General features: G+C 60.9%; 1 protein-coding gene across 9 annotated transcripts in view; it reads right to left on the bottom strand.

Annotated features, from left to right (window-relative positions):
* Positions 1–199: 199 nt before the first annotated feature.
* Positions 200–13,481, bottom strand: part of NFIX (nuclear factor I X) — a 99,017-nt gene continuing 85,735 nt past the window's right edge. For 5 of the 9 annotated variants that reach the window (XM_043586725.1, XM_043586727.1, XM_043586726.1 and 2 more), the window contains 3 exons: positions 11,163–11,310; positions 8,924–9,015; positions 200–4,559 (listed from right to left, as the gene is read on the bottom strand). In XM_043586725.1, the coding sequence (XP_043442660.1) occupies positions 4,545–4,559; positions 8,924–9,015; positions 11,163–11,310 (255 nt within the window). In that variant the 3' untranslated portion in view covers positions 200–4,544. The remainder of the gene's footprint in view (positions 4,560–8,923; positions 9,016–11,162; positions 11,311–13,481) is intronic. The other 4 variants (XM_043586730.1, XM_043586732.1, XM_043586731.1 and 1 more) reach the window with 1 other exon arrangement.

Genomic DNA, 13,481 nt, shown 5'->3' with positions numbered 1-13,481 from the left:
GGGAGGGACGGGGTAGGGGGCTGGTCTTCGCCCTTCTCGCCGGCGCCCCCTCCTGGAGACTCGTGGATACGCGCTCCTGGACCGCGTCTGCGGCGCGCCAGGTGCGCCGAGGGAGGCGCAGAGAATCGACGCCGGGACCCACCCCCCACCGATCCCGAACGGGTCCCGCACGACGGCGTTAGCAAAGGCTCGGGCGCTCTTACTTTTGTTTTTCTTTATTTCTTTATTTCACATACACATTAGCCATTCAATGGAGAAGCCGGAGAGAGTCAGGCAAAGATGGTATAACAGAAGCGCAGTGACGGGGGCGGGGCGGGGCGGGGCGGGGCAGAGAGGGAACATACGGGCTGGCTGCCTACTTGCATTCCGCTAGGACACTGAAAACCCAGAAAACAAAACAGACAGTAAACTACCCTTGTTTCTTATGTATCTCAGTGCAGAGACGGGGGTGGAGGGCAGAGAGAGGGGGAGACCAGGCTGAAGGAAGAGGAGCGGAGGGACGGGGGACGCTAAGGGGGAAGCACACCAAATCCATTAGTACTATATATAGAGATACTCGTATATACTGCGTTTCTTAGCCTAAGAAGAAACTTGTTTGACGGGACGGGCGGCCTTTGCGGTCCGCGATGCTGGTGCTGGTCGGGCGCACGGATCTCCCGGGAGGGGCCGAAGCGGGGCTGGCCCAGGCTGGCTTGGGGGGGAGGGGGGCGCCCCGAGAGTGGGGGGGTGGGGGGGAGCAGAGGCGGGGCTGGGGTGCCCCTCGGGCTCTCGATTGGGGGACGAAATTTCTCGTGACTTTATTGCTCCTTTATTTTCTCTCATGTGGGGGGGGGGGGTCCGTTCAGCACGGTCGGGGTGAGGAAATGGTGGGTCGTCTGAGCCACCCGGCCCCTCTGGGACCCAGAGCGCGGCGTCCGCTCCGCCAGCACGGGGGTGAGAACAAGGCACTAGGTCGGCCGGCCAGCGCGGGGGCGGGTGTGTAAGGCAGTCGACGGGGCTGGTTGCAGGGTGGGGTGGGGCTGTGTGCGGGGCCGTGTGCGTGCGTGCGTGCGGGCGCGGGCCTGGGCGAATCGACCTGTCGGCTTGGCTGGTCCTGTCCTGGAGCTTCGAGCCTTCCTCGTGCTCCCCGGTGGGTGACGGGGCTAGGGGTAGGGGTTGGAGGAATGATGTTGAGTTGGGGGCGCCGGGGAAAAGGGAGGGTAACTACCAACTTGCTGAGCGCGCTCCTGATAATGCTGGTGAGGGTCAAGTTGGCGTCTGGCTCAAAGAAGGGCGCTCGGGGCGGGGAGGGAGAAGGAGAGGGAGGGAGGGAGGGGACGTTTGTTCGTTGGCATTGACCTCTGCGGGGGAGGGGCTGGGGACCCCCCCGCCGCGCCCCCGTGCCCGGACGGGGATGGGGCGAGGAGGGGGGCGCTGGGCCCTGGGGAGGGGGCGCCCGGGGAGACCCGCGACCAGAGCAGCCCAGCCGCCGGGCGTATGCCGCTGTCCCGTTCCGTTAAACTCAACAAAGAAGGGATATGCGTGTTCCTAACAAGTGCAGGATATTTAATTGATTCATAAACTTATGTATAATAGTTTGTGGGTTTTTTTTAAAACGTACTTTATAATGTAAGAAGCACCAGGGTTTTTATGTTGAATTATCTTAAAAATAATTTTCTCTCGTCCTTTTCCTTTTTGATCTTGTTTTTTTTGTTTTTTTTTTTTTTTTTAGTGTCGAGGTGTGTTTTTTTTTTTTAAACTCTAAAATGTGAACGTTTCCTTCAGCCCTCCCACCGAAACCGAGAACGAACGACGAAACAAATAAAAACCCCAGATCATCCTCGTCAACGCAGGAAAACGACTTAAAAAAAAAAAAAACAAAAAAACTTAAAACGAACAAAAAAAAAAAAAAAAAAAAGGAAAAAACACTCAGCTTTCGTTATCCCCGCGCAGGGCGGGGCGGGCCCAGTTCTTTTAGCGTCCCCAGAGCCGCGAGGACATTACAACAAAAATAGAATTTTTCTTAACAATCTCTTAACATACAAAGATAGGAAAACTCTCTGATGCATTGCACTTGGTTCAATGAAAAAAAAAAAAGTTCATTTCCCCCATATATATTTTTTGTGGGTTTTTTTCTCTTCTAACACGTCCCCACATCTCCTGTCGCCCTCGTAGCCCCTCGCCTGCCCCTCACAACGACACTTGGGAAAGGAGCGGCCCCCCACCCCCACCCCACCCCTGCCCGCCCGGGCAGCCCCGCCGGGCGCGCTCCCGCCCCGGCCCAGCTGGCCTGCAGCTTCCGACCTCGCCCGGGCGGGCGCCCCGCCGACCCCGGCTCCCGCGGGCCCACCGCGCCCGCGGCCCCGATTGTCTTCGAGGGAAGGGGCGCGTGCGGCCGGGCAGGGGGTCCCTTCCGCTCCCCTCTCAGCTCTGACCCTGTTTAGCCAACCAAACTGAAAAATCATTGCACTTTGACCGCGCGTCACGCCCGGCCCACCCGGCCCCCCCACCCCCCGCCCTACTCCCCACGCCCCCCACCCCAGGCTCCCGTGGGATCCCCTGTCCCCTGCTTCTCAGTCCCAGGCTTCCCCGAGGGCTGCACGCGGATGGGGGGAGGGCCTTCGCTCAACTTCCAACAAAAGCCACTCCTGGGGCCAGCCGCCTTGTGGCTTCCAGGCGAGGACCGCACGGCGCCGCGCGCTGGCCCCTTCTGCCCCAGGTAAGGGCCCTCCTTGCCTCCCCAGCCAGCTCCCCCCCCTCCTTCCCTCCCTCCCTGCTGGGGCCACAGCCTCGCAAACTAGATTCACAATAAATAAAGCCCACAACCCGCCCCTGCGGTGCAATGTTGGGTTGACTGACTTTCAGAGGATCCTGACCTGTGCTTTGTGTTTTCATACAGTTAAGAAAGAGAGAGAGGCACGAGGACTCGAGAAGGGGGCCTAGGAAGGGAGATGCAGGGAGGAGGGAGTAAGGCACAGAAAGACAAGCCAGAGGGGCCAAGTCACACCCTGGAGGGGGGGCTGGGCATGCTCTCGCTTCCCTCCCTCCCAGGGGGCTTCTGAAGACCCTCTGGACAGGCCCCCGTCCATCCCTTGGGAGGAGGAAGGGGCTGCAGGGAGGGGGAGAGGAGGGCTACTTCCTGTCGTGTGTTACCAAATTGTTCCCAAGTTGCTCAAATGGAGGAGTTCCCAATTGCAACAGCAAAAGACCCAAACGATGAATGCCCCACCCCTAAATAAAGAGTAAAGACATTACAGCTGAAATCCAGAGAGAAGTGGCCGGGAGGCCCGTGTGGTGGAGAAAGTGGGGCTGGGGAGGGGAAGGGGGGCGGACAGAGAAAGCTCCAAAACACTTTTGAAAAAGGACAACACCCAACACCCTCCAAAGGAACTGAAAGTCGGCGAGCAGGACGCCTACCTAGCGCAGGTGGCGGCTTAGCCAATGGCAGTGGCGGCTGCCTCGTCCTCCTCGCTCGGCTCCGGGGTCCCCTTTCTGCTCCACTCTCCGGGCCCCGGCCACAGCAGGGCTGTCTGTGTGAGGGGCAGGGGCAGGGACCGGTGGGGCGGAGCGAGGGCACCTGCATGCGGGGCTGGGGTGTGGGGGCGACCTAGGGCCCGCCTCCCCTCACTGGTGGCGTGGCAAGAGAGTGATTTTCCTGGCCTGCAGAGAGGAGGGAAGAGGGGGCCTGTCCCAGGCTGGGACGGGCTGTTGTAGCATTCCGACTTTTTCCTGTGGACTGTACAGAGAAGTCTGGGGCCCTGAAACTACCCCCGAAGCTCAGGGTGGAGTGGCAGAAGGCCCTCCATTCCAGGAGCAAGAAGCTAGCTCCAGAGGACGCTTCCTGGCCGCCCCGGCGGGAGGGGGGGGGCCTTCTAGCCCAAAGGTAGGGCAGGGAAACCTGGAAGCCACCGTGCCTCACCTAGTCCAAAGCAGCTGGGGGAGGGGGGGGGCGGAGGGGGGCGGGGAGAAGCCAGAGGCCAAGGCAGTGGGGGTGGGGAGGGGGTTGGGAGAGAGGGAGACAGGCAGGGAGGAGGCAGAGTCCGGAGGGAGAACCCTCTGGATCTGCACCCCGTCATTTGTACAAGCTTGTCCTCTGAGCTCCCTAGTGAAGCTCCCGGACTGAGTTGGGGGTGGGGTTCCCCTAGGAAGGGTGACGGTGGAGGAGAGGCCCTTTAGAACCGTGCTGGTTGCTTTGTTGGGTTGATTTTGTTCCTTCCCCGGAAGGTTGGGGCGGGGTAGGGAGGGGAGAAAGGCAGTTCTGCCGCATCCTTTCTTTCTTTCTGTCCTCTACTTAACAGAGTCCATGTTGCATGTTTCTTTCTGCTTGGCTGCTGGTGCACAGCTCCACCGAGACCTCTTCCGAGGGCTCTCCGAGAACTGGGCTGCTTCTGGGGGCCTGCAGGGGTCCCCGGGCTGGAGGAGAGAAGGGCTGAGTGGCTGACGACGTCTAATTTTTGCTTTTTCGGTGGGGCTGGGCTGGGGGATTTTTCCACGTCTCAAAATTTCTTCTCCCCCCGTTTGAGGAACCTCTTCTTTACATTTTGTCATTTCTTCTGTCGATCTTATCAGAGGAACCAGGACTGAAACGGGACAAAAAAAAAAAAAAAAAGAGGCGACATTGAAAAGAGCGGGGGGGGGGCACCGCTCTTCTTGCCCCCACCTGGCCAGCTGACTGCAGGCCAGTGTCCAAGGTCCCTGGAGGGCCCGGTCCCAGCAGAGCCAAGGACACCGGCACCCCACGAAGAGGGACCTCCCCATTCTGTCGGTACCTCCGATGGGAATCCTGCCGCCCCCAAGAGACCCTGCCCCCAGTGCCAGAGTCCAGCTGGCCTTCCCGTGGGCACGGTGCCCAGCGGGTGGGACCCCCGTGGCTGAAGCTGGCACAGGCACAGACCTGGGATCTGGCCATGTTTCCAATTGTTTAGGTTTTTGTGTGGGTCCTGGAGGGTGGGGAGGATGCCAGGCTGGAGCTTTTGTCCCCAGAGGGGTTTTGGGAGTGGGGTGGGGGGTGGCACAGCTTCTTGCTGAGTTTTCTTTCTGTCTCTTTGGATTAAAAGCAGAAATTCCCGTCTGTACTCCCCAGCCAAGGTCCCACAGGCTGAAAGGCTGGGGAGGGGGCGGGGGATGCCACATGGCTTTAGTCCCTAGCGGGACCAGGCCTGGGGGAGGGGCTCTGTAGCCCACTGTGCCTGATCCTCTATCCTCAGGGCACCTGGTGCTGGGGAAGGACCGCAGTCTCCCTGGGGCAGGAGTGGCTTCCCTAAGGGTGCCAGCAGGGGGAGCCACCTTCCCACAAACGAGCTTCGGTGGCTACTGCTCACAAAACACACCTGACCCGGAGGCCGGGCCGCCTGGCAATGCCCTCCACCAGAGGCTCTGGCCCCACCTTGTGGCCAAGGGGCAGTGGGGGAGGGCTGGAAGGGGGACGTGTTCTCTCCGGCCTACAGTACCTGGGTAATACCCTTGGGGCCAGAAAGGGGTCCCTGAAAATGTATTTCAGGGCCCCTCTGGGGCTCTGGGCCGCAGACTCAGATCGGCAGGGGCCAAGCCGGGCTAACAGAGCCTGCACTGGGTAGTGACCCATTCTCCCCTTGCTCCAACCACACACAGAAGCCAGATGAAGAGAGGGTGGCTGATCTGCCTGAGGCTACACCGCCCACCCGCGTGGCCTAGCCAGGACTCAAATGCAGGGAACAGTTCAGAGTCGATGCTCCTAACTGCTTCATGTGGCATGCTCCCAGGAAGCCCAGGGCCAAGGCTGCCACATTGGAGTGAGGGCCGGGGGGGGGGGGGGGGCCGATCGGCCAACTCTTCAAAAGAAGCCAAAAGGCCAGACGGATTTTCATGTGAAAGTTGTCAATGTTTAACAACACTTGTTTCAGACACACAGATCACGCCTGCAGGCCGGGCCTGCCCCGCCGGCTCTGGTTGGGGACCGCAGGTTGTCATCTACTGTGAGATAAACACGTGGAGTTTTAGTGTTAGAAGGGGCCTGGAAGATCACCGAGAACCTTCGGTGATGACGGAAACATTCCCTGTTTGCTCTATCCGATCTGGTAGCCAGTAGCCACGCGGTGGCTTCTAAGCAACTGAAATGGGGCTAGTGTGGTTGAGGGACTAAAAGTTTTCTCTAGTTATTTCATTTAAACTTCAACAGCCACACGTGGCCAGTGGCTGCCCGGGTGGATGGTGCAGATGGAAGGCATTGGGAAACATGGGGCTCTGGGGGTACCCCAATGACTGGGGTGCTGCTGGCATTTACCAGACGGGCAGAGATGCTCACTGCCTGCGATGTGCTGGACGGCACGCACGGAGGAGACCGGCCGTCCTGCGGCGGGGCTCCCAGGGGACCTGCCCGAAGTCCAGCCCCATCCGCTGACTGAAGGCGAAAGGGAGGCTCGTGGGACACGTGGCCGTGCGTGGGGGAAACCCAGGCACAAGGCACCCCCTGAGCTGTTGGCGGGGCCTGAGTCGGCAGCTAGCCCCTGGGCTTCCAGTCCCGGCCTGAGAAGGTAGGGGAGCTGTCTGCAGTGAGCCCCTGTCACTCAGGCCTCGGTGTTCTTTGGAGCCCCCTTCCCAAGGGGAGACCACACGGGAACCCTTACGCCATGGCTGTGCGAGCCTGGTCCTCACCCTCCCTGTGACGGAGGGGGCGGGGGACAACCGGGACACGGAGGGCCTGCTTGGCCCCTGTCTTTGTCGGACCAGGCCCAGACCCCAGGCTGGTCCCCTTGGGGTCCCCTGAGCTGCACAGCAGGGGGACAACCACCAGTGCTCGGGACGGGGGAGCCCCCCTCCCTCAGAGGAAGACGACTCCAGTTCAAGGCCTGGAGTTAGGGACAAAGGTGTTTCCAGGAAAGCTCCCCAGCACCTCCTCACGGATCCCAGGAAAGGGGGGGGGGGGCGGGCATCGGCTGCCAAGCACAAAGTGGTTTTTTCTGCTCACCCTCTCTGCTTCCTGAGCCAGGTCCAAAATTGATTAAAACTAAGTAAAAAGCGCTGCCCAGGGAATGACAAAATTGCTAAAATTCTCTTTTCTTCCCTCATTCTATTGTTCTCTCTCCATCTGGTGCTCCAGAGATCAGCTAAAGTCACTGGTTACTGTGGAAACCGCCCCCCACCGTACCCCCTGCGCCCGCTGCAGTCGCCTGCCTGCCCCCAGGCCCAAGGGCTCTCTCAGCGGCTGGGCCCTGTCCGGCTGCAGTCTCCCCCACCGGCACCCCCAGACACACCTGCCTGCTGGGGCCCGGGGCCCAGGCCCCTTGCAAAACAAGAGGGAGGAAGACCGTTTCCCAAACTTGACTCAAACTCTGACTTGGCCCCAAAGTCTAAGCAAAGTGCGCAGAGAAAGTGAAGAAGGGAAAGCACAGGGAGGCGGAAACAGGGTGAGTGGGGGAGGCCGGGCCGTGGTCCCCAAGAGTGAGCAAGTAACACAGTCAGAGCTATAGGCGGCTGGGGCGGAGGGAGGGAGGGAGGGCGGGAGGGCGAGAGTGCGACGCGGCCCTGCTGCCTGGTGCCGGCCCACAGCCAGGAGGGGAGGCCCACCTGCTGTCCCTTCCTCTGGTACCCCCTCCCGCCCTCTGCCAGCAGGGCTCTCTCTGCCTCCCTGGCACAGAGCAGCGGAGGGGGCTGGCTCCAGCCCCTGCTCGGAGCCATTGTTTTTCTTCTCAACACCCCCAAGTTCAAGTTCATCTGGGTGTTACATCATGTCTGGTTGCTCCTGGAAACCAGACGGGTCAGACGTGACTCTGGGGAAAGGGGGTGGGAAGCTGGAGGGGGTTGAAGTTCCCCTCCCCTCCCCTCCTTGCCACTAGGGAGCTCTGAAGTTTGAAGTTTGACAAAGTTTTTTGGGGTTTTTTTTTTTTTTTTTTTTTGAGGGAGGGAAAGGAAAAGGGAAAAAAAAAAAACAAAAAGAAAAAAACAAAACCTCAAACCACACACACAAAACTTCCATCCACCAACTTTCTCTGGACTCAGGCCTCAGAGCAGTAAAGGAGCAGGAGCCAAAAGAGGTGGCCCTGGGGCCCTGGGCTGAGGTGGATTTCCTGGGGCTGAGAAAGCCTCCAAGGCCTTGGGCTCACAGGGTGATGTTTTTGTAAACCGTGAAAAAGAGAAAGATATTTGCATGTTCTTTTCCGAGAAGCCCCGCGCTGTAAAAGCTGCCTCTGCCCGGCGCCTGAGGTGGGTCCTCCCTGCACCCCGGGGCCCTGGGCTCCGTGGGCTATTCCCAGCCTCTTGGGGACAGGCACAGGGAGGAGGGGGCCCACGTGCGTGTGTGTGCACAGATGCCTGTACAAAGGCGGATCCAGGAGATTCCAGCAGGAGGGCTGGAGGTTTCCTTGTGAGGACTGGGGACAGACGGGGAGCTGGACTGGAGGCTCCGGCAGCCCAGCCTCCCCTCTAACGGGATTCATGGGGACTTGAGGGAGGGGCCTCCAGGGTGGCAACAGGCCCTGCCCTACCCTGGGTGCCAGAGTCTCTGGGCACGCAGCCCACCAGGACGGCTCCGTCCCTCCTCCACCCCTCGCCCAGCCCACCCAAAGCCAAGGAAGAAAGGAGGGCTGGGGGCCAGGGCTTCCAGCTGGAGCGGGAGGAGAGCAACAGGCAGACGCTGTCCTCTTCCTGACGGGGCCTCGGGCTCCCACCAGGCCTGGCCCAGAGCGCCTCTAGCCTCAGGTCTTTGGCCGCCTTCCCCAGGGCCGGGGCTGTCAGAGCTAATTATCCAATTAGCTGATTAGCCAGAGGACCTGGGGGCTGCCTGGGGAGGCAGGCTCAGCTGGGCGCGCAGAAGCCCGGGCCCTCCAGCCCTGCCCTGGCCCTTTCTCCCGGATTGGCCCCAAGGAACCGGCCTCTTCCCCAGATGCCCCCGCCGCTGCCTGTGCGGCGCCCCCCCCCCCCTCCCCTGCCCCTTGCCCACATCCACAGCGTGGGTGGGGCCTCCTACCTGAGACTGCTGTGGGATGTTCAGAAAGTTGCCGTCCCGGGGTCCGATGCTGACAAACCGGTTGGCAGAGGAGGCGCCTGTCGTTGCGAATGCTGTGGGGAGCAGGGAAGAGAGGGAGAGACCCCGTGAGGCCTTGGGGCCTGCCCGGGCACTGCCCTTCGGGGCTGCTGAGAGAGGGAGAGACTGGATTAGACCATGTTGCCAGGGCTTAGGCTGGCAGTGGGAAGGACAGGCCGGAGGGGTCCCATCATCCTCTCACTGACCAGGAGCACACTCCGTCCCCCACCCCTAGCACCCCGCCTCAGCCAGGCGTCCTCTTTCCTGGCCCAGGGTGAGGGAGGGGCCCTGGAGGCTTCAGCCGAGGTCCCACGGACCCTGTTCTGTTCCCTAGCCAGGCAGCGAGCAGGACTGAGGACAGCCTTCACGGAGGCAAGGCACCCTTGCTTTCCCACTGACCCTCCCGGGTCCGGAAAGAGGGAGCCTGGGAGGGCGGGAGGGTGGGAGCTCTGGCGGGCTGGCCCCACCCTGCTCAGGGAAGGGCGGCTCAGCCAGGCCACCTCTCCAGCCAGGTCAGCTAGGTGGGTGCTGCACCGCTCAACCCCACTGGGCAGTCCCAAGGATGGGGCCGATGGCTCAGGGAATTTGAAGGGGCCCAACAGAGGGCTGCGCGGGGTGGGACAGGGTCAGAGAGAGGAGCCGGCTGCCAGCTCGGGCCCAAAGGTGGCAAGGCTCAGGCCCAGCAGACGCTCTCGTCCTCTGATGGATGAGCCGGGCCCTGTGGTTCCCAGGGCCTGAGGTGGGCCAAGGCACCAGAGGAGGAGGACGCTGGGGGGCCTGGCAGAACCCTCGGGCTTCGGTGCCCCGGGGTGGTTGTTCTGGAGCCTGAGGGGGCAGATGGGCAGCCAAACGGCCCCGAGCTCTTCTCAGGTTTTCCGGCTGGAGCCCCATGGGAGGGAATGGGTCCTGCACCCCCGGTAGAGAAGATGTCCCCAGAAGGGACAAGGAGTGTCACAGGCTGCCGGGGACCCCCCTCCCCCCGCCCCCACACACCCTCCCCACCAGACACACTCCAGGGACTGCGTGCTCACCAGATTCTGTCCAGGGTGCCCCCCCCCCACCGCCACCCTGCAGCCTGGCGCCTCCTCCCCCCACCCTGCCCACCTCCAATGACCATGACCATGACTTCGTGTCTTATGGCGGATGCAGATGGGAAGATGGCATGAAGAGGATGGAAGGGGGAAAAGAACTCAAACCATGAGAAAGAAGGCAACAGAGAGCGCGAGACGGAGAAAAGTGAGATGGGCCGCCCCTCCCACTGCTGACCAGGAAGTCCTGCCAGCCCCCAGGGCGCCCAAAGTGCTGCCCACCCCGCTGCCCGAAGACGGCACGCTGCCCACCCTCCACCTCTCCTGTCCTTCACGCGTCGGGTCTACCTTGGGCCTCCCAACTCAGATTTTCTTTTCCCTTTGACAAAAATTGTCATTGGTTAAAAGAGAGAGACAGAGAGAGAGAGATGAAGGAAGCCAAGGCCCAGAGCCCGCCCTTGTCCTCGGAACATTCAACCTGGGGAAGGGACAGGGATGGGAAGGGGGGAGGAAAAAAAGGAGGAACAACGAGAAACCAAATGTGAGATTGAGGGGGAGGAGGTCAGGGGCTGGCCTGCTGTACCGTCAGAGGCCCACGGGCCCACCGAATGGAGGTGAGGGCTCAAGGCCAAAAGGGGATGGTGGTGGCGTCGCCTTGTGGTCACATTTAATTTTTTTTTTTTTTTTTTTTTTTTTGGTGTAGCGGGGCACAACGAAACAACAAAAATCAAAAAACAAAAAACAAAAAAAAAAACGAAAAATGAAAAAAAAACAGCAATCAGGCATGAAGATGGCATGGCTGCGCCTCCCACCCCCCTCCCACCCTGGCCAGCACCCCTGGCCTGCGTGCCCCACTGTGCTCCCCCTCCCGCCCCCGGGAGGGGCCTGGGCCGGGGGGAGGGGGGGGGCGCCCCGGCTGGGAGCCGCGGGGGGGCGGGGGGGGGCTTGTGGGGTGCTGGCTGGTGCAACTGAGGCCCAGGAGGCCGCGACTGGGGGGCTCAGCTCTGCTCTTGTCCGGGTGGGAGGCTCCATGGCGCTCTGGGTTGGGGTGCTTTGGCGGTGGGCGGGGCAGGGGTTTTTCTTTTTGCAGTGGAGACTGTTTGGATGGGCCAGGGATGCTGGGCGTTGTGGTTTCGGTTTCATCGTCCACTTACAAGGTGATGGAGGAGTCAAGGCGGCGCCGTCTGGGGCAGTGCTGGTGGATTTGGAATCAGGCATAGGAAGGGGCACAGGTCTGGCCACTGGAGGCGGCGGCGGTAGCAAAAATGACCCCGGGACTTTGCCCTGGCCGCTACCGTTGGGCTGCGAACAACATAAATAGAGTGACGCATGAAGGCACATCACACACAGACACACGCTCCCCTGCGCGGCCACGCCAGCTCGCTCCTGAGAGCGGGCGCTCCCGGTAGAAGATGCAGGATGGGGTCCTCTCCTCCGGGGCACAGGGTGGGTGAGGGTGTGAGGCTTCTATTTGGTCTCTCAGGTGTTTCTCTCTTTTTTTTTTTTTTTTTTTTGTGGTCCTCTTTTGAAGTTGAGGGAGGGACGAAAGGGGGCGTCCGACGAGCGGTCTGTTATTTCTCAGGGAACATGTTTTAGGTACTAAAACACGTCACCTAGCCATATAAGCAGCTGCGCCTAGAACTCTCACGCTCTTGAAGACCTTCTCCCTCAGCAGGTAAGATGCGCCAGCTCGCCCCCACCCCACACACACTGTCCCCGGAACACACACGCATGCCTCCCTCTGTGGGCCCCCGGGGTGGGGCCGGCTGACCCAGCCAAGAACTACAGGCCCTCCAGCGTCCATCCCACATCGCGGCCTGGGGAGATGCTGGGCGCTGGGGGGCTCGCCCTTGGCTCCGGCAGCCTGAGGATCCCGGGGTGCCGGCCTCTTCTCTACAGAACGGCCCGAGAGGAGCATCCGTCGCTGCTCAGGTTCCCACGAGGCTCTTTGAGAGGACTTCCGTGTCCAGTGCCCTCGGAAGCCTGGGCTGCCCGCTCACCAGGTCCACTCCTTGTCTCTCTTCCCTCTCTGGCGCCTCAGAGTCAAGTTTCCTCCCCAGACCCGGACGTGGCCTTGGGTGCGTCAGCCTCTGGGATTCAGGGGCGCGAAGGCACCACAGGGAGGGGCGGAGCACAGCTTCCCTGGAGAGGCCTCCCTGGAGCTCCGCACACGCATCTCCCACCGCTCCGGGCGGCGCTCTCAACCACCACCTACTCCTGCCTGGGCTGGGCCAGACCTCTGGGTCCTGAACGGGCCCCTGTCCCGAGGGGCGATGTTCTGCCACCCAGCCACCCGGGTGTGAGACCTTGGGAGCTTCCTGTGCTCCTTCTTCTGCTGGTGGGCGGAGCCTGTGGAGTCCACTCCCTTGATGTCTCCAGCCAGCCCCACTGCTATCCTCCCTGGTTTCACCCGGACGAGGACAATGAGACTCCCAAGGGGTCGCCCCTATGCCAACGGTATACTCGTCAGCCCAGGGTCTCGGCCTAGCTCTGTACGAGGCACTTGACTCACGTCGCGTCCAATCCTCAGACCCAGTAAGGCAGCACTTTTTGCTTGGGGCAGGGACGGTGCGGTGGATTCTGCCCCGGCAGGGGACACTGGCAATGTCTGGAGACATTCTGGGTGGCAAAACTTGGGGAGGGGGGTGCTGCTGGCATCTGGGGGCCGGGGCTGCTCCTACGCACCCTGCGGCCCACGAGATGGCCCCCAGGACAAAGGCGCAACGATCCAATCGTTAATAGTGTCACAGGTGGGAATCCCTGATGCAAGGGGAGCTCCATTCTCCCCCCTTTCACAACTGGGGAAACTGAGGCTCTGTGCAGCTAAGCGGTTTCTCCAAAGTCACCCAGCTGTAACTGGTGAGGCCTGAAACTCACAACCGTGTCTGTCTGATTCTAGGGATCCTATAGATTCTTTCCAGCAGGCTCATCCCCACCCTCTTCTCCAAATCCAAAGGTTCTCAGGCTTCTCCCCTTCCTTTCCACAGCTCTGACCGCGTGTAACACAAAATACAAGCTCCCCAGTTGGGCATTCAAGGCCCATGTGGTGGAGCCCAAATGGGGGGTCTCCACCATTCATGCCCCTATACTCCCTTCCCGCCAAGTACGTCCCACTGCCGACCACCTGGGGTTTCCGGAACACAGCCTGAGCAGGAGTTGCACACGCGCTCCCTGCAGAACGTCCTGTCTACAACACCCCTTCCCACGCCCTTCAAGGCCTGCCCAGAAAACACCGTCCCCGACGTGGGGCCAGCCAGATACCCTAAGCCACCATCCATCTCTCTCTGCCCCTGTTTTCTTTTTTCTTTTTTTTTTTTTAATTTTTTAATGTTTATTTATTTTTGAGACAGAGAGAGACAGAGCATGAACGGGGGAGGGGCAGAGAGAGAGGGAGACACTGAATCCGAAGCAGGCTCCAGGCTCTGAGCCATCAGCCCACAGCCCGACGCGGGGCTCGAACTCACGGACCGCGA

This window comes from Prionailurus bengalensis, chromosome A2 (genome assembly GCF_016509475.1).
Source record: "Prionailurus bengalensis isolate Pbe53 chromosome A2, Fcat_Pben_1.1_paternal_pri, whole genome shotgun sequence".
Classification (NCBI taxonomy): domain Eukaryota; kingdom Metazoa; phylum Chordata; class Mammalia; order Carnivora; family Felidae; genus Prionailurus; species Prionailurus bengalensis.
The sequence above is the reverse complement of the archived record's forward strand: the minus strand, read 5'-3'. Positions and strand labels throughout refer to the sequence as shown.